Genomic DNA, 27,666 nt, shown 5'->3' on the forward strand with positions numbered 1-27,666 from the left:
TGAGAGGATACACAGTTTTAATTTCTAATATGAGCAAAAGCAATAATAGATGTAACCATCACATCTTTGGGGATCTTCGGTATTTGTTAAGAGAATAAATTTGAGAGTCTTTCAAGTATATGAAAGTAGCCTTCATGTCCTCCTTTGCATCTCGTCTTTTCTGGGACAAATTTCTCTCAAACCTCCAACAGGTCCTTACGTGACTCGGCAGCACTCCCTCCAGCTAAACCTCAGTCTGTTGGTGGTGACTCAGAGCAGGACACGCTGCCTCGAGGGCTGTGCCAGGGAACTGCCTCTCTCGCTCTAAATACTCTGGTTCCTTGAAAACATCCCAAGTTCCATGTGGGGGAGGCTTTGTCTCCTCATCAGCTCATCTCCTACTGAACTGGCAATTGCTCAGGTTCCCAGGGCTTTTTCTCACGTATTTCTAGAGAAGCAGGTCACCCCAATGCTGTCCTGGTGCAGCTGAGCTTTTGCCCCCTCTTAGAATATCACACTTCACTCTGTTAAACCCTCCCTTAGTTTAGTGTGCTGCAGTCTTCCTGAATCTCAATTCTGTCACTGAATGTATTAACTAGCCTTCCATCATCATCAACTGGCCTTCCTTCTCTGTCATCCACCAAATTGATCAATACGCCACCCGTCTCCTCCCCAGTCACTGATAAAATTATATCACATGGGATGGAATCTCCTGAGCCCCACAAAATACCCCATCCGTGTTGAGGGCAATGCATTAACAGACACAGGCGGCTATGTACAGACCTAATAGTATGGCCATCGGCCTTAATATTTCATCCTCTCCTGCACAGGACCCCGAACTTAGGACCGTGAGTGAGTCCTGCTTCCTCCTCGCACCATGCCTTCTGCTCACAGATGTAACTTGACATGTCCCCAGTTTAAGCCACCACCTCCATGGCAGGGGAACTGTTAATTTAAAAAAAAAAAAAAATGTACTGAGACATTGTGCTATGTGTTAGAACTAAAAGACGACTCAGATGTTTTCAGATTCTAATATTCTGGGGCTGGAACTTCTGTCTTGCCAGGTCCCATACTCCCCACCTCCAGGCTCATCAGTGAGGCCACCTCCTCCCCCCGCCCCCACAGGCATACCCTTTCCCCCTGACCAGGACCCTCTAAGTCCACTCTGGCTGGCCTGGCTGCTCCTGCTGTGCCCCCAGGGGAGGGAGGGGTGTACACTCAGCAAGATTGAGGCTAGAACTCAGGGACTTTTCCTTGGAACCATCCAAGGTAGCTTCACGGTACCCTGAGCTCTGTTTGATCAGATAAGCTTCACTGGCCTGGAAACCTAACCGCAGAGTTGATGTCGTTCGCATGAGAAGAGGTTGCCAGCTCCCAGACAAATGTCCCACGCAGAGCTTTGGAGGGGAACCCATCTGTAAACACAAGACTGCGGATGTTTTGCTGGCCTGATGCCCACGCCCAGGACCTCTGACTGTCCCCAGCCTTCTCCAATCACCCTCAAATGTGGAGTTGCTGGCACGAGGCCAGGCCCTGGAAGGGAGGTGTGCAGAGTCCCCTGGCTCCAGGGGCTGCTGCCCCTCAGACTGACGGCCTCCTGCTAAAGACTGCAGTGGAAGTCCCTGGGGAGAAGCCGGGACTGAGGGGCCACCTGTGGGTCTGTCCCATAAAACTTGAGAGCCCTAAGGGCCATTGTCATGACTCCCATTGGATCCCAGGCTGGTAAACTCCAGACATTCAGGGAACAGTAGGAGCCGTAACCAGTGCAAAGGCCGCCATGGATTTTAAACCAGGAATGTTCTGGGCCCTCGTTCTTCATGTGACATTCCAGGCCTGGCTTCTCTGTGGTGCATCCCTCACCCCCAGAACCCTGAGAATCGGAAGCAACAATGATGCCTCCCGTCATAAACAGGCAGTGACTATCACAGAGAGAGCCCACCGCCTGGGTCTAGCACTCTGCTCTGCCACTCCCCGTGTCAGCTTTCTCACCTGTAAAGTGGGATCACGGCTGTCCCTGACCCGCAGGGTTATTCTGATGCTCACATGGGGCTTGGTCAGTGCGTGTTCAAGACCAATACCTCCCATAGACGCTGACTGTATCTATACGATGACGGAGCCAGGACTGTCACAAAAATTATTAGCTGTTTCTTTACAAGTGCCTTTTACCCTTTTTGGAGTGATTTTATAGACATTTATCTTCATATGAGGGCTTCCCAGGTGGGCCAGTGGCAGAGAATCCAACTGTCAAGCAAAAGACACGGGTTCGATCCCTGGGTTAAGAAGATCCCCTGGAGGAGGAAATGGTAACCCACTCCAGTATTCTTGCCTGGGAAATCTCATGAACAGAGGAGCCTGGCAGGCCTCAGTCCATGGGGTCGCAAACAGGTGGACACGACCTAGCGACTAAACAACAACAGTCTTCACGTGAGGCAGGGCAGAACAAGTCCTGTGCCCCCAGTTTTACACAGGAGAAAACTGAAAGTCAGAGAAGGTAGGCAAGCCCCTCAGGCCCCCAGCTCTTTGGTAGACTCGGGATAGTCTTCTGTTTGCCCCCACACCATGCCCTTGACCTCGACACCAGAACCCAAACATTCTCACAAATCTCCTTCTCATCACCACCAAGCTCAAAGCACCAAGTCTGAGCTGTCCAAATATTTTTTCAGCCTTCAGCTTTTGGGTGAAAGTGATTTGGTTCAAACTTTTCCCAAACAAATTAAAGTGACACAGATAGAGGACAGGCCTCCAGGACAGAGTAAGAGACTTGGAAATCCTTCATGCGGGGGGAAAGAGGAGAGTGAAAAAGCTGACTTAAAACTCAACATTCAAAAAACGAAGATCATAGCATCCGGTCCCATCGCTTCATTACTTCATGTCAGAAAACTGTTCATCTCCTACTAAAGTAACAGAGCACCCAGCATTCTAATTTCCTCACACCCAAGGGTGCTGAAAGCCTGAGCCAAAAACTGAGGTGTCACCCACACTTTTTTTCTTTTTTTTTTAAAGGAAAAGGGCAAAGTGCATAGTTTTGCCAGTAGGTGGCGATAGAATAATGAGGCTAAAGAAGCTGAATACTTAAACATATAGATCATAAATATTTTGAACTTGGAGATCAGCCCACACAAACTGCTAATATTCCTCAAAAAGAAATTGCAGTTCATGGAGGGTATGTGACTTGCTCAAGGTCCTACACCTGGTTAATGGCTGAGTCAAATTAAACTCACTTTTCACCATGAACCCAGAATCTACAAGAGCACAAACTTGCCTTTCACAATAGCCTGGCATCACTGAATCATGTAAAGGAGAATATCACTTCATCTGAGTGTGCTAATTGAAGTGTGCTGGAACGCTGATGGTCTTTAAGAAATGAAACAGTTGGTTACGCTCTCCGCCTTGTGAGCTGAAGGTGGGAGGAGGGGGTGGGAAGGAGGAGAAAAATAGCCATGTGGGTGTCCTTAGAGGGCTTCCTAACATGTTTTGCTGCCCCTTAAGTCCCTTGCAGACATACTCCCCCCAAAAGATCAGGGACTATGGGATAAGAATGTTCACTTCCTGACCACCCCTGCCACTGCATCAGCACAGGTGTGCGGTGAAGGGCATTTGCTGCTTTGATCCATTCTGCTTCAGGCACGTGGGGAGAAGCAGGGCCTCAGGAAATGAGGGGACTGCCTACCCCCTGAAGGGGTCAGATTTGTTCTGTGTGGTTCCAAGGAAAGAAACACAAATAGATGGATGAGGCAAATGTACCTGGAATGATAATGGGCATATTTGGGGTGCATATTAAGTGTGATGGGGCTTTCCTGATGGCTCAGCAGTAAAGAAACTGCCTGCAATGCAGGAGATGCGAGTTCAATCCCTGGGTCAGGAAGATCCCCCGCAGGAGGAAATGGCAACCCACTTCAGTATTCTTGCCTGGAAAATTCCATGGAAAGAGGATCCTGGCAGTCTGTAGTCCATAGGGTCACAAAGAATTGGACATGACTGAATGCACACATGTGATTAAGTGTGATGAAGAACAGATGGATGGATGGTGGATAAAGGTTTCAGATTGGCATAAAGAAAAGTTTTCTCAAAGTCTCAGTAGTCCAAGAAGATATGCTCTATTTTTGTTGCTGCTAAAGTAATGAGTTCCCTGTCTCTGGAGGTATTCAAGCACCTGCCAGCCACTCACTTGGTAGAGATGTTATTGAAGCAGGTTAGTGGGTTGCATTGGAACACTGGACTGGTTCAAAATTGGGGAAGGAGTACATCAAAGCTGTATATTGTCACCCTGCTTATTTAACTTCTATGCAGAGAACATCATGAGAAATGCCGGGCTGGATGAAGCACAAGCTGGAATCAAGACTGCCGGGAGAAATATCAATAACCTGAGATATGCAGATGACACCACCCTTATGGCAGAAAGCAAAGAGTAAATAAAAAGCCTGTTAATGAAGGTGAAAGAAGAAAGTGAAAAAGCTGGCTTAAAACTCAATACTCAAAAAGCAAAGATTATGGCATCCAGTCCCATCACTTCATGGGAGACAATGGAAACAGTGAGAGAGTTTATTTTCTTGGGCTCCAAAATCATTGCAGATGGTGACTGCAGCCATGAAATTAAAAGATGCTTGCTCCTTGGACAAAAAGCTATAACAAACCTAGACAGCGTATTAAGAAGCAGAGATTAACTTTGCCAACAAAAGTCCATCTAGTCAAAGCTATGGTTTTTCCAGTGAGAGTTGGACCATAAAGAAGGCTGAGAGCCAAAGAATTGATGCCTTTGAACTGTGGTGTTGGAGAAGACTCTTGCAAGTCCCTTGGACTGCAAGGAGATCAAACCAGTCCATCCTAAAGGAAATCAGTCCTGAATATTCATTGGAGGGGCTGATGCTGCAGCTCCAATACTTTGGTCACCTGATGCGAAGAGTCGACCTATTGGAAAAAGACCCTGAGGCTGGAAAAGATCAATGGCAGGAGGAGAAGGGGATGACAAAGGATGAGATGGTTGGATGGCTTCATTGACTCAATGGACATGAGTTTGAGCAAGCTCCAGGAGAAGATGAAGGACAGGGAAGCCTGGTGTGCTGCAGCCCATGGGGTCACAAAGAGTCGGACATGACTGAGCGACTGAACAACAACAGTTGTTTCTTCGAATTGCATGAGCTTTTAGTTCCCCTTGAATTTCAGGAGTGCTATTATTCCATGGTTATTGGTGCATAGTGAAAGGAACAAAAGAGTAAAGATGTTTTTGTCTCTGACTTTAAGAACTTTAAATAAGAAAATCACACAGATTTCAGGTTGCTTCATCCCAAAGTCTGGTCTTGGGTTTCTTTACTAAGCTTTCTGCCATAATTAGAAAATGTTATCATTCTGGCAGTTCACTTGAGGGCTTCTGCTGGTTTCATCTAACTAATGAGTTTGTTTTTTTCTTTAATCCTGAAAATCAGGGGAACCTGCCTTGTGGAAACCTGAATCAGTCCTTCTCGATGCAGGTAATTATACAGCCCATCCTTCTGGCCATAACTAGATCAAGATTCTTAGGATTACAGCAAATGGCACAGAAGTCAAGCTCTGCTACAGAAGACTCCTCCAGTGCCACCTCCAACGTTAGGTGTCTGGTGGCCAGGCAAAGGGCCCACTGAAACCCCCACAGGGAGGACTGGGTCAGGGACAAGACTGGATTCACAGAGAGGGAAGGAAATGTGAAGACAGAAAGCAGTGAGTTCCCAGCCCCGAAAATGGGTTAGACCCTCACTCCATCTGGGCGCACACCTTAATTTCCTTCTATTTCATCTTCCTTCTTTGCAAATGGGATTCAGGTTTTTTCTTCACATGAATGAATGTTGTTCCCTATTTACTACATTAAGTGTTTAAAACTCCAACAGCAAACACAGTTTTCAGACTCTTGGTGCAAGGGCAGATTTTGCTGGTTTGGGGGCGGGGAGATATGGAGGAGAGGACTTGGGCCTCTGGATGTGTATTTCTTCCCCTCCCAGGACTCCTGGCTGAGAAATGCCATTAGTGAATTTTTTTAATGATTTGAGGAAGTGGGATGAGCAAGCTGACCTTTAATGGGAAGATGAAATCATGTGCTTTGCAAATTGGAAAAACTAACAAAGCCAGGAGAAATCTCACCCCACCCAAGAGTGGAGTCCTGAGCACCTTCCTCCATGGAGGTGGGGGACTCTTGGTGGGCGTTCCCCAGCATCCCAGAATCAGGAGACTCACTTCCGGTGCTGCAATTACACTTTGCCGAGAAACTCATTGGCCTTTCTAAGCCTTAAAAGACTATTGTCTTTATTTCCTTATATGAAATATTTGTGAATGTGGCTCCCAGGTAAACAGCTCTAAAGAAAACCCTGAAGCTGAAATTCAGTTCACATACACACACGCCCTCTCAAAGCACTAATCCTTTTGTTTCTGCATCTGGTCTCAGAGTGCAGGAGGGGACAGGCTGCAGTGTAGACCCTCTTGTTTGTTTGAGCTGCTAGTATCTCATCTCTTCTCCCCTGGTCTACACCCAACCCCATCCTCGGTCTCACTGATCTTTGTTCATCAACTCAGTCACTGAATATTGACTGAGGACCACGGGGAAGGTTTATGTGATGGGTGAGACTCATCCCTGACCTCAAGATTTTCAGAATTGTATGGAGGGATAATTTACACTGGCAAAGTGCTTAATGCTTTCAGATAAGAAGGCTAAGGCTCAGACAGATTAAGCTAAGGGGCTGTAGAAGACAGATCTGAACACACCTGACTTCAAATGCCCGTGAGCACCCAGAGGAGTGCTGTGTCTCTATTGCGCTGTCCATGAATATTCATTCTTATCTCCTCAGATGGGGGAGGTATGGAGAAGAGCACAGTTAGCAGTAAGCCCAGCCCCTGTAGCTGAGTGTGAATATCCATTTTGTCCCCATCCCTGGGGTGAGGCCAGATGCTTCCTGTTCTTGTAAGTCACCAAAAGTTTTACTGCTCTTTCCAGGATTTGTTCCAAAAGAAGAATTAAGCACACAGTCTTTGGAGCCAGCATCCCAGGGAGATCCAAGTAAGTTAATTGACAACTAGAAACCCCTAGTGGCTTTGACATCTGATCTGCTCTCTCTCCCCTCTGCCCACTCACTCCCACCCACACCCGCCTCTCTCCTACCCTGGATCTATTTATCTCTCTTCTGTCACTTTGTTCTAAAGGAAAAGGGAAGCTTCTGAAGGATTTAAACTATCTGTGTGCAAGAGGGGGAGAGGATCAGATGTTTAAAATGTCACTATGGCAACAGGGTGGGGTGGAACGGGGAGACAAGAGTGAATGAAAGGAGACTGGCTTGCCAGTGATGATGGAGGTCTGCAGAGATGATGGTACACAGAGCTCGGGGTGGGAAGCGTAAATGGAGAGAAACGGGCAAATCCAAGAGAGAAAGAAAGAAGCTAGAGGGGTGGAGTGAAGACAGGGAGCAATTAAAGATGATTTGAGCAACTGGAGCTGCCATGAGGACCACTGGAGCTGGAACAGGTTGGGGCAGGAACGCATTTATATCTATCATCTTCTGTAAGACATTCAGTCTAGCAGAGAGTTGGCTACCCTGACATTCAGAAACAATAGTCCAGCTGGAAATTTAGAGTTGGAAGATGATGAGGGCAAAACCAAGGTTTTGAGAACCGAAAGTGTGACCCAGGGAGACAGGTTACAGTAAGAAGAAACAGGGGACTTAAACCTGAAGATCTCTGATACTAACTGGGTGGAAGAGAAGCCACCCAAGGATACAAGAAAGAGAGCAGAGAAAAAGAGGGAAACCAGGAGGGAGCTGTGTGTTGCAAGCATCTGCAAATTCCCCCAGAAAGCCCTGACAAGTCAGCCACCAATGGGCTGCGAGTCTCAACTCACCTATATGTGAGAATCGCCTGCAGACATCTTAAAAAATGAAAGATGCCACTTCTTGCCTCATACCTACTGAGTCTCCCTTGATTTTGCCACTCTAAGTGTGGTTTGAGAACCAGCAGCATCAGGTATCACCTGGGAGCTTGTTAGAGATGCAAACTCTCAGGGTCCACCCGAGACTTACTGAATCAAGCAATTCCTTTGCACATCAACCCTTGAGAAGCACCGCCTAGAGTGATTCCCAGGCATCTTTATTTGTCGAAGCTGCATAAGGAACTCAGATATTTATCCAGGGTTAAAAGACACTGGCCTAATATATTGGTCAACACAAAGCATTCATCTATAAAACTGTACCATGTTGAAGAATACCAAAGCAATTAAGAAAATTGGTAGATTGATTCCTGCAGATACTCTGTCTTACCTTTCCTTCCTCCTCTTCCATCCTCGGTGAGCATAATGCATTGCTCACGCTGAACACTTCATGACCCAGTTCTGTCCCTTTGTACTGACACTGTCATCTTCACATCAGCATGCCTTCATCTTTACGTGAGAAAGCCACTAGGGTCTCAGTGAGCACATGCCCTGAGGGTGAGCCACTGTCATTCAAACATTCTTGGGTGCAAATCAAAACTACAACGAGGTATCATCTGACACTCATCAGAATGGCCATCATCGAAAAATCTACAAGCAATAAATGCTGGAGAGGGTGGAGACAAAAGGGAACCCTCCTGCATTGGTGGGAATGTAAATTGACACAGCCACTGTGGAAAACAGTATGGAGGCGCCTTAAAAATCTGAACATAGGGCTACCATGAGACCAAGCAATCCTACTCCTGGGCATATATCCAGAGAAAACCAGAATTGAAACAGATACACACACCTCAGTGTCCATTGCAGTGCTATTTACAATAGCCAGGACACGGAAGCAACCTAAATCTCCATCAGCAAAGGAATGGATAAAGAAGATCTAGTACATACATGCAATGGAATATTACTCAGCCATAAAAAGGAATGAAACGCTGCCATTTGCAGAGACATGGATGACACAGAGACTCACTCAGAGTGAAGTCAGAAAAACAAATATTGTATATTAATGCATATATACGGAATCTAGAAAAGTGGTATAGATCATCTTATTTGCAAAGCAGAGATAGAGACACAGACATAGAGAAAAAACATGGGGATATCAAGGAGGAAAGCTGGGGGTGGGATGAATTGGGAGTTTGGAATTGACATATAGAGATTATTGATACTATGTATTAAATTGATAACTAATGAGAATCTGCTGTATAGAGCAGGGAATTCACTGCTTTGTGGTGACCTAAATGGGAAGGAAATCCAAAAAAAGAGGGCATATATGCAAATATATTGCTGATTCACTTTGCTGTACAGCAGAAACTAACACAACATTGTAAAGCAACTGTACTCCAATAAAAATGAATTTTAAACATTTCTTGGAAAAGAGGAGCAAAGTTAACCCCAGTTTCAGCCATTAGGCTGAGTGAAGAGAATGAAGTAAATAAACACTTTGCTTCTTAAAACCTATGAAATCAATGTCTCAATCCTGAACATAGCTCAAGATGTAAGAAATAAGGAGAAAAAAAATGGTCTAGGAAGAACCAAAATAGATGCTACAAAATCCATGTACTCTTGTTTGGCCCTTACTCTAATTAAGTTATTCTTTTCTCTAAATAAAAAAATAAAGGAATTTCATGTAAAAAGGCATATTGAACTACGCTGCTGACATCTGAAAGAAAAAGTTCTCTTCAGGCGTGCTTCTCAAACTTTAATGTGCACATCAATCACCTGGGGATCTTGCTAAACTGGAATCTGATTCTATATGTCCAGGTGGAGCCTGGGCATTCACATTTCCAGCAAACTGTTGGTGCTGGTGCGCCGCAAGCCCTAAAGAGCACCACTGCCACCTGCTGGCGGCAATTCACATCACAAGCCTGGACCTAGGAAAGAGTGGGAATAGCCCTGTTTGGGAAACATGCCAAGCCATAGAGTAGTTCTGCTGTTCTTTTGCTTGATTCTTGACTTTCAGTCAGTTCAGTTCAGTCGCTAAGTCGTGTCTGATTCATTGCGACCCCATGGACTGCAGCACGCCAGGCTTTCCTATCCATCACCAACTCCCGGAGCTTACTCAAACTACTGTCCATCAAGTCAGTGATACCATCCAACCATCTCATCCTCTGTCATCCCCTTCTCCTCCTGCCTTCCATCTTTCCCAGCATCAGGGTCTTTTCCAATGAGTCAGTTCTTCACTTCAGGTGGCCAAAGTATTAGAGCTTCAGCATCAGTCCTTCCAATGAATATTCAGGACATCTCCTTTAGGATGGACTGGTTGGATCTCCTTGCTGTCCAAGGGACTCTCAAGAGTCTTCTCCAAAACCACAGTTCAAAAGCATCAATTCTTCAGTGCTCAGCTTTCTTTATAGTCCAACTCTCACATCCATACTTGACTACTGGAAAAACCATAGCTTTGACTAGATGGGCCTTTGTCGGCAATGTCTCTGCTTTTTAATATGCTGCCTAGGTTGGTTATAGCTTTTCTTCCAAGGAGCGACTTTTAATTTCATGGCTGCAGTCACCATCTGCAGTGATTCTGGAGCCCAAGAAAATAAAGTCTCTCGCTGTTTCCACGGTTTCCCCATCTATTTGCCATGAAGTGATGGGACCACATGCCATGATCTTAGATTTCTGAATGTTGAGCTTTAAGCCAACTTTTTCACTCTCCTCTTTCACTTTCATCAAGAGGCTCTCTAGTTCCTCTTCACTTTCTGCCATTAGGGTGGTGTCATCTGCATATCTGAGGTTGTTGATATTTCTCCTGGAAATCTTGATTCCAGCTTGTGCTTCATCCAGCCCAGCATTTCACATGATGTAATCTGCATATAAGTCAAATAAGCAGGGTGACAATATACAGCTTTTACATACTCCTTTCCTGATTTGGAACCAGTCTGTTGTTCCATGTCCAGTTCTAATTGTTGCTTCTTGACCTGCATACAGATTTCTCAGGAGGCAGCTCAGGTGGTCTGGTATTCCCATCTCTTTCAGAATTTTCCATAGTTTGTTGTGATCCACACAGTCAAAGGCTTTGGCATAGTCAGTAAAGAAGAAGTAGATGTTTTTCTGGAACTCTCTTCCTTTTTCAATGATCCAGCGGATGTTGACAATTTGATTTCTGGTTCCTCTGCCTTTTCTAAATCCAGCTTGAACATCTGGAAGTTCTTGGTTCACATACTGTTGAAGCCTTGCTTGGAGGATTTTGAGCATTACTTTGCTAGCATGTGAGATGAGTGCAATTGTGTGATAGTTTGAACATTCTTTGGCATTGCCTTTCTTTGGGATTGGAATGAAAACTGACCTTTTCCAGTCCTGTGGCCACTGCTGAGTTTTCCAAATTTGCTGGCATAATGAGTGCAGCACTTTCACAGCATCATCGTTTAGGATTTGAAATGGCTCAACTGGAATTCCATCACCTCCACTAGCTTTGTTCATAGTGATGCTTCCCAAGGTCCACTTGACTTCTTATTCCAGGATATCTGGCTCTAGGTGAGTGATCACACTGTTGTGGTTATCTGGGTCATGAGGATCTTTTTTGTATAGTTCCTCTGTGTATTGTTGCCACCTCTTCTTAATATCTTCTGCTTCTGCTGTAAGTCATATGTTATAAGTCATACAGTCATAGCAAATACCCTCTTCCAACAACACAAGAGAAGACTCCACACATGGACATCACCAGATGGTCAACACCAAAATCAGGTTGATTATATTCTTTGCAGCCAAAGATAGAGAAGCTCTATACAGTCAGTAAAAACAAGACTGGGAGCTGACTGTGGCTCAGATCATAAACTCCTTATTGCCAAATTCAGACTTAAAGAAAATAGGGAAAACCACTAAACTATTCAGGTATGACCTAAATCAAATCCCTTACGATTATATAGTGGAAGTGACAAACAAATTGAAGGGATTAGATCTGATAGACAGAGTGCCTGAAGAACTGTGGATGGAGGTTCATGACATTGTACAGGAGGCAGGGATCAAGACCATCCCCAAGAAAAAGAAATGCAAAAAGGCAAAATGGTTTCTGAGGAGGCCTTACAAATAGCTGAGAAAAGAAGAGAAGTGAAAGGCAAAGGAGAAAAGGAAAGCTATACCCATTTGAATGCAGAGTTCCAAAGAACAGCAAGAAGAGATAAGAAAGCCTTCCTCAGTGATCAATGCAAAGAAATAGAGGAAAACAATACAGTAGAAAAGACGAGAGATCTCCTCAAGAAAATTAGAGACACCAAGGGAACATTCTTGACTTTAGTGGCATCTTTAAACTTCACTTCTTGATTTCACTTGCTTCTTCCAATCTTCATCTCAAGGATCATGCTTGGGCATAGGCAGTTTGGAGGCAGCAAAGGACAGGGGTAGCCAGCTGAATGAGAAGAGTTGGCAGGCCCCAAACGTCCAGGCAGACAGGGTCTAAAAGCTTACGAGGTCTCCAGTGAGCCCGGGCGCTGATTCCAGACGGAGTGAAGTCAGCCAGGCCCAGAGAGGTCCCTGTCATTACCTACTTCTCCTCTGGTTTTGATTGCCATGCACCACAGCAAGAAAACAAGGCGTTTTTTCAGAACCTTTTCCCTTCACGTCCAGTTCTGTAGTATCACTCTTTACTAAGCATTCCTCAACAGTTAGTTCTGTTTAAAAGTGTATCAACTCATGTCCATTTCTTGCTTTCATTAATGTCTATATGTGCTATGTGCTCAGTCTCTCAGTCGTGTCTGACTCTTTTGAAACCCCATGAACTATAGCCCTCCAGGCTCCTCTGTCCATGGAATTCTCCAGGCAGGAATACTGGAGAGGGTAGCCATTCCCTTCTGTAAGGAATCTTCCTGACCCAGGGATCAAACCTGGGTCTCCTGCATTTCAGGCAGATTCTTTACAGTCTGAGCCCACACATTTTCATATACATACATACATAATATATATATTAGGGCTTGCAGGTGGCGCTCGTGGTAGGAAGTGACAACCCACCCTAGTATTCTTGCCTGGAGAATCCCATGGACAGAGGAGCCTGGCAGGCTCCAAAGGGGTCGCAAAGTGATCAATACAACTTAGCAACTGAACACAACAGCTGACATGGTCTGAGCTAGGACACCATTCTGAGGGCCTTCTTAGACTTGACTTGGAGGTCTGGCTTTTGAAGTCTGTAATTGTGGCTAATACAGAGAATTCTACAACAACCATGGAAATAAGTACCAGCCCAAGTATCTGTGATCTTGGTGCCCAGTGAAAATGTGCTGTGAATATAAATAAATATCTTGCATCTTGCTACTTTTTTTTTTTTTTTAACTTTCTTTTCATTGCAATCTCAGGCAGCTCTGGTTGAGGAAGAGGGGAGTGGGCGGTGAATGCAATGAGAGAGGAGCAGAATAACAGAGTCCTTTTCCGCTTCTCAGGCTGCAAAGTTGACTTGTCGTTTTTAATTGATGGGAGCTCGAGCATCGGCAAACGTCGATTCCGAATCCAGAAGCAGTTTCTGACCGACGTCGCCCAGACTCTTGACATTGGCCCCGCTGGCCCACTAATGGGTGTTGTTCAGTATGGGTAAGTGTGGCTCTGAACTAGAAAACCAGGGCATGACCCTCGTTTCATTCTGTGCCAGAAAAGAAAAATATCCATACATCTAGAGCACAGCAGATTCATTCTCTTCCCTGATACAGACATAAATGAGAGAAACTGAAGCAATCCAGATGCCAATGAAGAAATCTGAGGCCTCCAGAAGGAGGAACAGGTTAATCAACACTCGAAAGTAAATGGCATTTGCACTCCTGATTGGTAGAGAGAATATTTGGGGACTAAGAGAGCTGGGTTCAAGTTTTCGCTTAGCCAATAGCAGGCTGTGTGGCCTTGAGCTAAGGCCTTCACTTCTCTCTCAGGCAATTTCCCTTTCAACCCTGACTCCTCGAGTATTAGTTTGAGGGGCTCCTGTGCTACCTTATAGGTGTGTGTGTACTAAGTCATTTCAGTTGTGTCCAACTCTCTGTGACCCCATGGACTATAGCCCGTCAGGCTATAGTCCATTGGATTCTCCAGGCAAGGAGACTGGAGTGGGTAGTCATGCCCTCCTCCAGGGCATCTTCCCAACCCAGAGATTGAATCCAGGGCTCTTATATCTCCTTCACTGGCAAGAGGCTTCTTTACCACTAGCTGGGAAGACCAAAAAGTCTGTAGCAGAGGTCTCACTTGTAGGTGAGATGACCAGAAATCATGGTCCTCTGGGTTGAACTTTCTCCTTTCTCCCGATAACCTGAGGCCTCTGCGCTGGTGTAGGGAAGGCTTCCCTGGCAATGGGGAGCACTGCAGGAGGTGGGGGGTGCGGTGGCCCCCAGCAGTCACCTAGCTGACTATCCTCAATTCAGTCTACTCTTCTACATAGGATAGAAATTGAGGGCTCATACTGATGTCCACCCTCAACTTTTCTCTTATTGGGGATAATAAATGAATCTTATTTCACATGCAATAGATTCCACTTTAAAGCAGATTTATAGAAATCAACTAGAAATAAGTAATCAAAAGAGCAAACAAGCTCAAATCTCAAATAATAGGTGGCCTTTTGATCAAGAACCATTAAGGGCAGGATAACTGTCATATTTTCCACAAAGGATCTAGACACAACCTTCATTCCCCAGATCTGTAGCTCAGCCTTGGCCTTGGAAACTAACTTAGGCCTTGGTACCTCTTGCTCAGAAGCCGCAGTTACAGCTTATTTGTGCTTTGTGACAAGTTAAAGAAAAAAAAACCCCTGACAACAGCCAGGAGGTCTCCAGGCCCTTCAAACATTTAGAGCAGCACTTTAACCAACGTTGTTATGTCAAATACACTAGGATATTTAGTTTTGAGATCTCCAAAGGCATAAAACTGCTTTGCTTTCACAAGGGCCTATAACATTTGTATTTTTAGAATTAAATTCCATTAGCATATATAGCACCACCTTCTATTTCAGTGAAGAAAAATCGCTGAGTTAAGTGGCACTTGTATACAATCCGAGTCAAATATATAAAAATAAACACTTGCTACAAATGTTAATTCTCACTGTCAGATGTTCTGGAACCTTTTATCTTGAAGTAGGAAAATATGTGGTTTGGGCCATTGTTTTCTTGTATTTCAACACGCCAACCTGTTTTCATTCCTGTTTTTCTTTTTAAAGATAGCAAATGAATAGCAGGCTTCTCTGGGGAGGAAATGTAAGTGTTTTAGTGCAGATGTCCCTGGTCAGTTTATTGAGGGATTTAAAGCTTGGTGTGTCATCTTGCATTAAAAAATAGCTGCTTTAAAATCTGTGTATACCAAAGTTTATAGGATAATATGAAAATAAGGCGATAAATATGTCAAGGAAAAGAAAAATGACAGGCAGACTGTTTGGTGTGCTGATGGGAACACGGATTAAAGAATAAATGCAGCAAGGTAGGAAAAACAATTCAATAAAGGCTTCTTCCTCTCAAAATAACATTTTCTCCCACTGTGTTCTTAACGTCATCACCATTTACAGGGAAGAGTCTATCTCCACGCTTTCCAATGTCACTTTCTAAAAATACCTTTGCTGTTTGTCCTTTTTTCCCATCCCGCATCCTTATTAATTTAAAGCCCTTAAGGGAAATGTGTCTGTTTTCCTTCACTTTCTGCTCACACAAGCCGATCGATATCTTCGGCCTCAGGGTGGGGTGGAAAGCACAAGGAACTGGTAACAGGACGTCTTTAATTCACTGGGATTCAAGCCTTTGCTCCACTGGGTGACCTTAGGCAAGTCACTTAGCCTCTCCAGGTAAGAGCTGCCATCGGTGACGTCCGGGGCAGGCGGAGCAGCTGATTTATTAGGGCTCTGCCAGCCCAGATGTTCTGTAATTCAGTGACTGGCTCTGTACTAAGAAGACAGCCAATCAATGGACGTTGGGCGAACCCATTGGAAGCGCCTCCTCTCCCTTCCAGCTTCGGGTTCTGAATAGGTGTGTGAGTGATGAGCAAGGAAACAATGGCCGCACAGAGGTTATACGTCCGTCGGGGAACAAAATCAGCTGGAGAAAAGCGCTAGGAGGGCGTAATGAGGCTGAAGGGGAAATCCACGCACCCAGAAGTAAAAGCTGAAAATGCTTTTATATCTGCCCCGGCTCTCCCGTCCATTCTTTCTCCAGCAAATGGTCTTAGTGTGCTGGGGGGGAGCGTGGGGGGCAGGGAATGGTGAGGGGCAGAGGTCGACGCAGATCTGAAGTCAGTGTTTCTGGAAGAGGCTCACCAGTGTTTGGCTGGCTAGGAAACTGGCCCTTTGGGTTCTCACTGGATTCTAGTACCCATGTGACGACCCGTCACTGGGGATCAGCCCCATTCTCTCAGAATCGCAGTGCAGTGGGGGCCCTAGAAAGCTCGTGCTTCCACCTCCTCATGTTACAGTAAGGAAACAGGCTCTAAAAGGAATGCCCACCCCGCCAGGAACAAGCTCCCAAGGTGAGGCGTAGGCTGGGAAGGAGCTGGCAGAGGTGGGAGGACTCGGAGCTCCCTATTCCTCCTCTCGGATTTCTCACCCCCATCAGCGCTGCCCGGGTCCACGTGAAAGATTCCCCCAGAACATTCTTTCGCTTGGCTTTCCGTAGAGCTGAGGCAGAACTTAGACTTTTGAGGGATTTAGAAGCCTCATACTATGAACACGAAACAGAAGGCAAATAAGAAATAAAAATATGAGAAGCAGAGCAATGGCCTGATGGACAAAATGCAGAGCTTGTTCTGCCTGCTGGTCCCTAAGCATCCTACACAGAGATACTTTGGGTACAGGAGACAGAAACCAGCCCAGGCAGGCAGGTGAAAGGAGAGTGATGTCACAGGATTGGCGGGTCACTGGTCCCCTCCCTCTTTCTTTCCTGCATCTCCTCGGCTCTCTGCTTGTCCTCTGTCCTTCCCCCCAGTGGCCCAGCATCATCCCCTGCCAGGCTCATGGCTTCTGCCCCTTTCTGTAACTTCTCCTTTCACTGGCTGGGTTCCTGCTTCTGGTCCAGGCCAAGGGGAGCTCTTCAGCCCGGGCGGTGCCAACCTTCTCGGTCTCCCACATCCCCTCTCTGCACACGCAGAGGCTTGGAACCCAAGATCGGGTTAACCTTTCAGCAACCACAGCGTTCCTTCCACAGTCATCACACACCTCCAGTAAGAGTCCACATTCGATACAGACCCAGAGAGGCTGAGTGACTTCCCTAAAAATCCACAGCTAATGCTTGGCCACTAGGGAGAAGACAGATATTAAATCTTGGGTTAATCTCTAAGATGTGAAACCAAATTGACTTCAAAGATTTTGCTTCTCTGCCAAGAAAGCTCCTGATGATTGAAGTTTTCCACCAAACTGAGGACTGAGACCCTATTGAAGAAAAGGCCAAGGACCAAGCCCTCATTTTGCACACTTGGTCTCATTTTAGAATTAAGCAGCCAACAGGCTTGTGGTTGCGCTTAAGACCAATGGGAACACTAAGAGGCTAGAAGAAAGAGTGGCCAGACAAGTAGCTATTCGTTGAACTGTAGCAAACAGAACAGTGAAGCCAAGCAGGTTACATTTTAGCTGCTGCCTGGATCCACAGGTGCTGAATACCCTCTGGACCTTCAATATAATGTTGTCTTCATCCCCAGTTTCAGTACAAATGGAACAGAATTGTACATGTTCTTCTGAACTTTGTAATCTACCCAAGGATACCAACACTGGAAAACAAGCTATCGAATAAAGCAAAATATTGGTTGTTCTTCATTTCAAAATGAAATCCTTTTCTTTGCCCATGGTTCTCTGACAGGTGTCCTGTGTTTTAGCTCAAAGTTGGGCTGCATTTCCTTACTTTACTTCTCAGCCCACCCAACTCAGCCCAGACTGAACACCCTCAGTCACATTCAGTTGAGCCTCCCTTCCTGCCCCCCAAAGCAGGGAGCTCAGAGGCTCCCGTGGACCGGCTGAGCCGTCCAGTGTGGGGCATCCAGAGTCAGGAGAAGAAACCAGGGGTTGGGTATGGTGCGATGGGCAGAATAATGGCTGCGAAGCTCCCCATGTCTGACTCCCTGGAATCCACGGCTGTGATAACTCACTGAGGCAACAACCTTCCTGGCTGTGTGGAATCAATTCACTGGTTTCCCATGAAACAGCAAAAACTGGCTTCATAAACCTATCATTTCCAGCAATGTATCAGAAGCAGAAATCTCTATTATAAGAAACATTTTGGCCCTTTTTTCATGCAACTTGAGAGGGAAACAGAAATGTAAACAGAATGAGCCTCACAGCCAAGACCGACTGAGCAGATGGCTGCTGCGTGTTCAAAACCCGATGTTATACTCATTAGGTCCAGCGCGGAGCCCCCACCAAGATATTCCATCAGAGCCGGAGGGGCTTGGAGCTGTGATTAAAGTCAAGGACCCTGAGACGGGAGACTGTCCTGGATGCCCAGGTGTCCCAGTCTAACCACTTGGGTGCTTAAAAGCAGAGAACCCTTCCCAGCTATTATCCATTGAGGGAGATGTGACTATGGAAGAGGCTCAGAAAGATGCGACGGCTGGCTCTGAAGGTGGAGGAGAGGGACACTAATCAAGAAACACGTGCTGGAAAAGACCAGGCAATGATGGTCTCCGAGAGCCTTTGAAAGGGAGCGTGGCTCTGCTGGGGAGAGCCCCCGTGGGCTGCTGACCTCCAGAGCTGTAAACTGGTGAGTGTGTTGGTTCGGTCACTAAGTTTGCAATAGAAATAGGCAACTGCTACACCTGGCAAGAAGGACCCTTCTGTCACGTTTTCTTGAGTTTGCACAAAGGTGTGAGAGGGTTTGGGGTACGAGCCCCCACAGGAGGGGGCCTGGGAGATGCTTGGCACCACAGGACCCCAGAACAGGAAGGGGCTGCCTGGTCCCGACATCACCAGCGGAGCTTTTAGAAATGCTGATGCCTGGGCGCTATCTCAGACCTATTAACCTGGAATTTGGCAAATACCCAGAAGCTAGTATGTTAATCTGTAGCCAAGGTGAGAATCACTAACCCCCAGGGAGGGGAAGGGACAGCTTGGCTTCCCTGGAAAGAGGGTGGCACCTGGCAGAGCTTGGGTCTCTCCAACCCCTGCCCCGTCCACTCCTCGAGCCCTCCATCTACACTGCCTGTAGAGGAAGCGACAGGACCCAGAACAGCTGCCTGTCTCCCCGGAAGGGCTCTCCAGGGCCTAGGGGCACTTGCAAAGACCTCTAGGCCCCTCTTCTTTCAAGGCAGGTGAACTCTGAGCCACACGCCTCAGGGACACACACTCAAGGCTGACTGAGCTGGGAATACAGTTTACACAAGGATCTGATGCTTTTCTGTTCCCACCACACAGTTCTCCCAGGGGGACAGAGGAAACAAAGACTGCCCTTGTCTCATGCCCTCTCTCCTTGGATGGGTTCTCCTTGACCCTGCATTGCACATCACCAGGGCTTCTCTGGGGGCCCCACATCCATGCCATGCTGAGATTATTCTCCCTAGATCCTTGGACCATTCTGCTAGAGAAGCAGACGGCCACTCTTGTGCACATTAGAACTACTTGGGGAACACTGAAAAATCCCAATGCCCAAACCAAACTGGGGTGTGCTGTTATCTGGTGACCCCTGTGCCCCAGGACCCTCCCGTCTCCCCCCCAGGTCACCAGCCTAGGGCTTCAGGAGCTCCATTCTCCTTCCTCTCTGCCTTTCTCGCACCTTCTGCAGATTTATTTATTCTCCCCTGTTCCCCATATCACTGGCAGCCCCACTGCTTATGTTCTTGATTCTTACAGCATTCTCTAAGACAGAGGTCCCCAACCTCCGGGCCATGGACCGGTCCTTCCTGTCAGATCAGCGGTGGCATCAGATTAGAAATAAAGCACACGATAACGGTAATGTGCTTGGATCACCTAAAGCCATTCTCCCCTGTGAAGACACTGCCACTCACACACGATACACAGTGTCATGTGCGTGAGACACAGCCTCTCATGAGGCTATGAGAAAGGCAGAACCTCAGGCCTCACATCCAATCCACAGAATCCATATTTTTAAAAGATCCCAGGTGACCAGATGCACAACTGGGTTTGGGAAGCACCAGACACTGTCTGTTGTCAAGACCTTCTATGTCCCTGCACTTATCAAGCCGGGCAGTATAACAGACAGCAAGCTGGAGAGCCTCCTGGCTCTAGAGTAGTTCTCAGATCAGCAGAGTACACACCCATGTTTCCTCCAGCAGGAAGATGCTTGCAGGTTAACTTTCTATTTTTTTGGTGGTGGGTGGAATTATTGTTGCTAATTACACACACACACACACACACACACACACAAATACTCCTCTAAACACAAAATTTGATTATAAGACTCTGCTCCAAATCTCTGACCCTAGGAAATGTGAGAAAGGCCAGTGTCCTTTCAAAAGGGGCTAGTTGTGCTAAGTCCCTCAGCAGGTTGGCCTGGGCCCCTGCATTGACCATAGCTGCTCAGTCCTTTAAGGGGAGAGACAGAATCATTTCACTCTGAGCTGAGTAATGCCCTCAAGGGACAAGTCTGTCACCCAACCTACTGCCACCTTAGGCAACCAGGGTTACCCCGGAACATCCTCCTGAGTTCACAGGTGTGGTTCAACTCAGTGACTAACTCCAGAAATCATCACACTTTTAGCATCACACTTTTAGCATTACGAAAATTAAAAGACTAAGGATAGTCAATAGAATGAGCTGGGCTCCAACAGTACGTGAACTGAGAAATTCTAGATGTTCAAGCTGGATTTAGAAAAGGCAGAGGAACCAGAAATCAAATCGCCAACATCTGTTGGATCATCGTAAAAGCAAGAGAATTCCAGAAAAACATCTACTTCTGCTTCATTGACTACACTAAAGCCTTTGACTGTGTGGATCACAACCAACTGTCAAAAATCTTAAAGAGATGGGAATACCAGACCACCTGACCTGCCTCCTGAGAAATCTGTATGCAGGTCAAGAAGCAACATTTAGAACCAGACATGGAACAACAGACTGATTCCAAATTGGGAAAGGAGTATGTCAAGGCTATATATTGTCACCCTACTTATTTAACTTATATGCGGAGTACATCATGTGAAATGCCAGGCTGGATGAAGCACAACCTGAAATCAAGATTGCCGGGAGCAATATCAATAACCTCAGATACTCAGATGGCACCACCCTTATCACAGAAAGCGAAGAGGAACTAAAGAGCCTCTTGATGAAAGTGAAAGAGGAGGGTGAAAAGCTGGCTTAAAACTCAACATTCAGAGAACAAAGATCATGGCATCCAGTCCCATCACTTCATTGGCAAATAGATGGGAAAACAATGCAAACAGTAAGAGACTTTATTTTGGGGGGCTCCAAAATCACTGCAGATGGTGACTGCAACTATGAAATTAAAAGACGCTTGCTCCTTGGAAGAAAAGCTATGACAAACCTAGACAGCATATTAAAAAAGCAGAGAGATTACTTTGCTGACAAAGGTCCATCTAGTCAAAGCTATGGTTTTTCCAGTAGTCATGTATGGATATGAGAGATGGACCATAAAGAAAGCTGAGCGCTGAAGAATTGATGCTTTTGAACTGTGGTGTTGAAGAAGACTCTTGAGAGTCCCTTGGACTGCAAGGAAATCAAACCAGTCAATCCTAAAGGAAATCAGTCCTGAATATTCATTGGCAGGACTGATGCTGAAGCTCCAATACTTTGGCCACCTGATGTAAAGAACTGACTCATTAGAAAAGACCCTGATGCTGGGAAAGATGGAAGGCAGGAGGAGAAGGGGACGACAGAGGATGAGATGGCTGGATGGCATCACTGACTCAATGGACATGTTTGAGCAAGCTCTGGGAGTTGGTGATGGACAGGGAAGCCTGGCATTCTGCAGTCCATGGGGTTGCAAGGAGTCGGACATGACTGAGCGATTGAACTGAAGGATAATCGGGTTATTCTATTGTAACCTTAAAGTGATGATGCCTTGGAGGAAACAGTTTTCAAATGTTCTTTCTAAAGGGACTATGATTAGTTAATGTGTTTCTACTGCATCAAAATTCATTTGAGAGGCTCACTCCATGTGACTGGGGTGAATCAATAGACAAGGAATTTAACCAAATGGGAACCTTAGGACTGAAAGGGCCTCAGAAGTCCTCTAAAATCCAGGGCTCCCCAAACTTTCCCGAGGATGAGATTCACCTGGATCAGCTTGTTTAAAAAAATCCCCAGCCCAGACATACTGAGTTTCTGCCTCGGGGAGACCTGATTAAACCTGTGGAGTTTAACAGGGTGCCTCAAGTAAGGCTTGTCATCAGGGAGATCTGGGAATACTGACGCACCATCCAGCGCTCTGTCCCCAGGCTCCAGCCTCCCTTGGAATCACTTGCGCCACCTCCAACGGGCATTCATTCTTCTCACACACTTGCAAGATAGTCCTTTCCTATTGCATGAATTCGTCCTTTCTGTGAACAGTCAAATGCTGGCTCCCTGTCATTTCTCTTTATTAGTCTTAACTCCTCTTTCAAACATAAAACAATTTGATGTTTTCTTCTTGCGCTATAAACCTCTTTATTTTCTTCTCTTACTTTCAAAGGAAATCCTTAATATCCACTGAGGGAAACAAATGTGTTTTCCCTTGATGAGATCTTCTAACAAAATTACAAATTAAAATATTGCTTACATAAAAATATAGTGGCATATCTCTTTGAACTTTTTAAGTAATCTTCAGCTCTGAAAAAGGAACCAGGTAAAGGTGTAGGGCCACAAGTCCCCAGAAAAGACATATACACCCATGCGCTCTGAAACTGAGAGTGGTCAGAGTCTGCAGGTTAGCGACTTATCACTCATTCCTATAATTTAATTACATTACATTTTAACAAAGATTTATTGAGTGTTTACCACGCTCTAAGCGCTATGCCATTTGCAGGGCATACTAATGTAAAATTCATCTAAGTGGTTTGATTATATTTGCCTGTTAGTCCCTTGGTGGATGAGCTCTGTGGTTTTGCTCCTAATGGTAATTTTAGCAATTGGAAAGAGTTTCAGCAGTCTTCTGATCCAACCTTTCAATTCATTAAAAATAAATAAATAACTGTGATAGAGATTCTGTTCTTTGGGACTTTACCAGCTAGTGAGGGAGGTGATATTTTTAACAGAAACAACATTAAATAAAATGAAAAGCATCTATTCATTGGGTATATGAATAGCTCATCTGTCTGCTTCTGAAGATAGATTCATCCACCTCCAGGATGTAACAGGGGGAGAGAGTGATGAGTGTGGGGCTCACAGGGGGGTGTTCACTTCTACCCAGGAAGGTCTAAGAGAGGAAAGGACATTTGAGATTCCCCCCTCCTTCCCTCCTTTCCATAATTCTCTGTTACCTGCTGTATGCTAAGCACCAGGGAGAGGAAATACTGAACATAGCGCTTATTCTCAAATAGGTTATAGTCAACCTTCATGATTTGGGTGTTCCATATCTGCAAATTCACCTACTTGCTAAAATGTGCCTGCATCTCCAAAGTCTACACTCCTGGTACTTTGACAGTCATCTGCGGATGTGCACTGAGAAGGAAGGAGGCATACAACATCCCCCGCTGAGGTCAAACAAGGCAATGCTCTGCCTTGTTCCAACTCGCGCTGTAAACAAGTGTCCTTTTCACAGTCTACTTAGCACCACACTTTCCAGCTATTCATTGATGATTTCATAATTTTAATGGCCCCAAGTGTAGCGCTGAAGTGCCATCCAGTGTTCTCAGCACAAGAAGGCTGTGACGTGCTTCAGGAGAAACCGCAAATGTTAGATAAATTTCCTTCAGGCAATCTATGCTGTTGGTCATGAGTTCAATGTTAATGAACTGATGATCCAATATATTCAGCAAAAAAAAGAAAAAGGAAATTCATTTATCTGTATGTGAATCTGCTCCAGAAACTGCTAAAATAACTAATGGAAAAGTGGCTGAACTTACGAATTCATGAAATGATGACTACTTTTTTTTTTAAGTACGATGGATAGCCATTATGAAGCTGAGAGCCAAAACAAATCTACGCAGCATGACCCAGGGTCAGGTTTAAAACGTTAAACCCTTTCGGCTAGTGTTTCATGATACAGAAAATGTGCATATAATTAATTACTGTAAGAAACATTAAATTGGGCACCTTGAAACAGAAACATACATAAAACAAGTTTATATGCTGACCTATTGATGAAAATATGACCAGAGGCCCACAGGAATCCAACCCCCTATTTTCCCTAGGAACAATGGCTCAGCAACCTGCTACCGTGATGTTTGCAACAACTTTATAGAACATAACTACTGCGGATAACAAGGCCTGACAGTAGATGTAATATGGGAAATGGGTGATCCATCACTCTACAAAGTTATCAACATTCAGACAGCCTCATGAACAGGGCTCTGGGGGATCAGTATAGATATGACTAGGTGACTAGCTTCCACATTTAATCTTTTTTCTGTAAAAACTTAAGAAAAATCTATGTTTTTGCTTTTGAATTTGTCTATGAGCAACACAATTTATGGTCAGCTATGATATCTTCACAATTGTCAGACACACTCAGGAAATCTTTCAAAATGAGAAAAATCTAGTCCCCCAATCATTTTTGAATGTAATTAGAGTTCTATGAGTTAAAATTTTTATAGTTAATGGGGTGTCTAGAACATTATGTTTGGTAGACAAATACATAGTTATTATTGTCAATATCAATTTTGCAAATTTCTGTTTTGTAGCTAATAATACTTTGTTGTTGTTTTGATTTTTTTTTTTCAGCCCCTGAAAAGTTCATATTCTTTGGTTACCAAAGGTAGATCCAGGCTTTGGGGACTCTGAAGCTTATATAGTTTGGGGATTCTTTTTGGAAAAAGAACCCAAAATTACAAATATGAAGAGGTATCATTAGCATGCAGGTTAATCCACCTCTGACAGGCTCTTAGCACCTGTGGGGTAAGACATCCTCTGGACAGTCCACTGTGGTGCAGGAAGACCAGGTAGGAGGCTGTAGGAATAGTTCAGGAAAAAGAAGATCCAAGTCCCAACTTGAGTGGGCGGGGGGTGGGGGGTGAAAGGATGCAAGAGTCACAAGAGATATTTGAGAGGTTGATCTGACAGGACCTGGTATTTGATGAGGACATTATCAGAGGGTATCAAGAATGCATACTGTGGGGATGACTTGATGAGTCAGAAGAAGGACTGCAGAAGGGGATGTGGGTGGTTTGATGGAGCAGGTATGGAAGAGCATTGAAGCAAGCACAGGTTCTTTTGGAGTTCAGGGCCCCGTGTGACCTTAAAGGTCGCACCTGCATGAGGTCCTGCCAGGCACGGACATCAGTGCTTCGGGAGATGTGATTTCACCACACATCCCCACTTCATCCTGGATGTGACCACTCACACCCATCCCACAGAGCCCTCGTCCCTGCCAGCACACCATCTCCATGATGATGAAAGATTCCACACTCCCTCCCTGCTCAGCAGCTCCCAAGCCTGTTACCTAAAGAAAAAGACTCCTTTCTAGAGAAGGGCTCTCCTTCTGTTTCTCCACTGAATTCACTCTAACTCCTCTCCAGCTAACCTTTGTCAGGCTTTAGTAAAACAGATGTTGACCTTCCAGGTAAGATTTGAATACTCTCACGAAGTCACAGGAGTCACAGAATGAGAAAGACAACTCCATGGGTTCTCCTTGACGCAACCGTTGACATGCAGTTCCAGTGCTGGGGTACCGGGGTGGGGTGAGGGGCAAGGGGCTATCAACTGAGACTCTCTTCCTGGATAGGAGGGTCTGGGGCAGCCTGGGCACATCCTGATGTTTGCAAAATCCCACTTGACAACAGTCCTGCTCTTTAGCAACATGAACACGATGGTCTTTATTTTTATCTCGATGAGGAAACTGAGGCCCAGAGAAGTCAGATGACTTCCCAAGGTCACGAAGGTAGGAAACAGCACAGTTAAAACCAGAACCCACACCTCGTGAGCCCTGAAATGAACCAGTTTTTTTCTACACACCCTGCCGAGGACCCAGTCCTCCCGTCTCACCAACAGTTCTTTGGGGCATTGTATAACACCAGCTTAAGGTTTCAAAGCAGCTTCCATTCTATTTGTATATAAAACAACTCTGATTTCTGCTTTGCTCCAAGGGTAATAATTTTCCTGCTAATTTTTACTTCTTGTTCTGAATCTTCAGAGACAATCCTGCTACCCAATTTAATCTCAAGACTCACATGAATTCCCAGGACGTGAAGGCAGCCATAGAGAAGATTTCTCAGAGAGGAGGGTTGTCTAATGCAGGTACATGTCTAATGTCTGTCTAATGTCCAATCCAGATTCAGACCTTCTTGCTACTATGGTTCTCCTTCTATGTGGTCGTCTGCTAGCATCCTAGATAGAAAAAGGAAAAATCCAAATAATCCGTTAAGAAATGACTCACAGAATATCTGTATCTTTCCTAAAGCATTACCGTGGACTGGGGGCAAAAATCATTATTACACTCATGCTGGAGAGTTCTTAGCAGGCCTGTTTCCTCAGGATAGCAGTTTTCTTTAGGACAAACAGCACTACTGTTATGACTACCATTACAGGTCTACAAGTCATCAACTATCTTTGTGTTTCGTGAAAAAGAAATTTTTAATGAAAATAAAATTTGGGCTTCCCTGGTGGCTCAGTGGTAAAGAATGTGCCTTCCAATGCAGGAGACATGGGTTGAGTCCACAGCTGAGCCTGTGTGCCACAACTATGGAGCCCGTGCCTAGAGCCCATGCTCTGCAGCAAGAGAACCCACTACGATGAGAAGCCCGAGCACAGCTAGAGAATAGCCTAGGCAGCAACGAAGACTCAGCACAGCCAAATAATAAATAAATAAATAAAATTTAAAAATAAATCAAATCTGTAGCTGGCTCCATTCAGGAAGCTTCACAGTGCTCCTTGGGAATTTTTCTCTAATCAGCTCCTGTTACAGTGATAACCGTGCAGAGACATGGTCTTTGTTTCCAGCTGTGTCTCCTGTGACATCTGAGCCTTCCTGGTGGTGATGGGGTGGAGTGGGAGTGGAGCACAAAAATCCCAAGGTCAAAATCTAGTCTTTAGTGGGGCAGGTGCAAAAACTCCATTTTATCAGTTCCCCAGAGGTGAGTAGGAATTAGAAGTAGTTTCACACTAACCAAGTTCAAAGGTCACTAGTGAGCCCATGCCAGTATACCAATTTATAAATGGTAGTCTGATTCTGGGCTTCCCTGGTGGCACAGAGGTAAAGAATCTGCCCGCAATGCGGGAGACAGGTTCGATTCCTGGGTGAGGAAGATCCCCTGGAGAAAAGAATGGCTAACCACTCCAGTATTCTTGCCTGGAGAATTCCATGGACAGAGGAGCCTGGTGGGGTACAGTCTGTATTTGGGGCACTGGGAGGACTGCCCACTCCTGGGGGACCCTGTCTGGACCATCACAATCCAGGGAAATGGAGATGTGAGCCATGTTGCTTGCCATGGAATGTGCACAGGAAATACAGCTATCTTTGAAGGAGCTTCTTCAAAATTACAGTACATCTGATTTATTACTTCCCTCCCCACTTCAATGTATATCTATATAGACCAGTGCATTGGTATCTAGCAAATGAAGAGCCTTTGATCTCTGAACAATTCTAAATAAGCACCATCCAAGTCCCTTGGATCTGAGACCCCAAATCGGATATTGCCTCATCACAAACATGACAGAGTTGATATCTGATTTGTTTTCAATTTGATACTTAGATCACTGAAATTCCAGTAAGGTATCAGGAGTAAAACTCTAAAACTTCAGAAGACATCCTATGTCCTTGATGGGATTAGAGAGGTGTCTT

At 45.4% G+C, this 27,666-nt stretch overlaps 1 protein-coding gene across 2 annotated transcripts in view; it reads left to right on the top strand.

Annotated features, from left to right (window-relative positions):
- VIT (vitrin) overlaps positions 1 to 27,666 on the top strand; it is a 123,561-nt gene that overhangs the window by 83,456 nt on the left and 12,439 nt on the right. For both annotated transcript variants that reach the window (XM_010809893.4, NM_173971.2), the window contains 4 exon segments: positions 5,403 to 5,447; positions 6,938 to 7,000; positions 13,282 to 13,429; positions 26,020 to 26,123. In XM_010809893.4, the coding sequence (XP_010808195.1) occupies positions 5,403 to 5,447; positions 6,938 to 7,000; positions 13,282 to 13,429; positions 26,020 to 26,123 (360 nt within the window).

The sequence above is a fragment of the Bos taurus genome, chromosome 11, assembly GCF_002263795.3.
Source record: "Bos taurus isolate L1 Dominette 01449 registration number 42190680 breed Hereford chromosome 11, ARS-UCD2.0, whole genome shotgun sequence".
Taxonomy (NCBI): Eukaryota; Metazoa; Chordata; class Mammalia; order Artiodactyla; family Bovidae; genus Bos; species Bos taurus.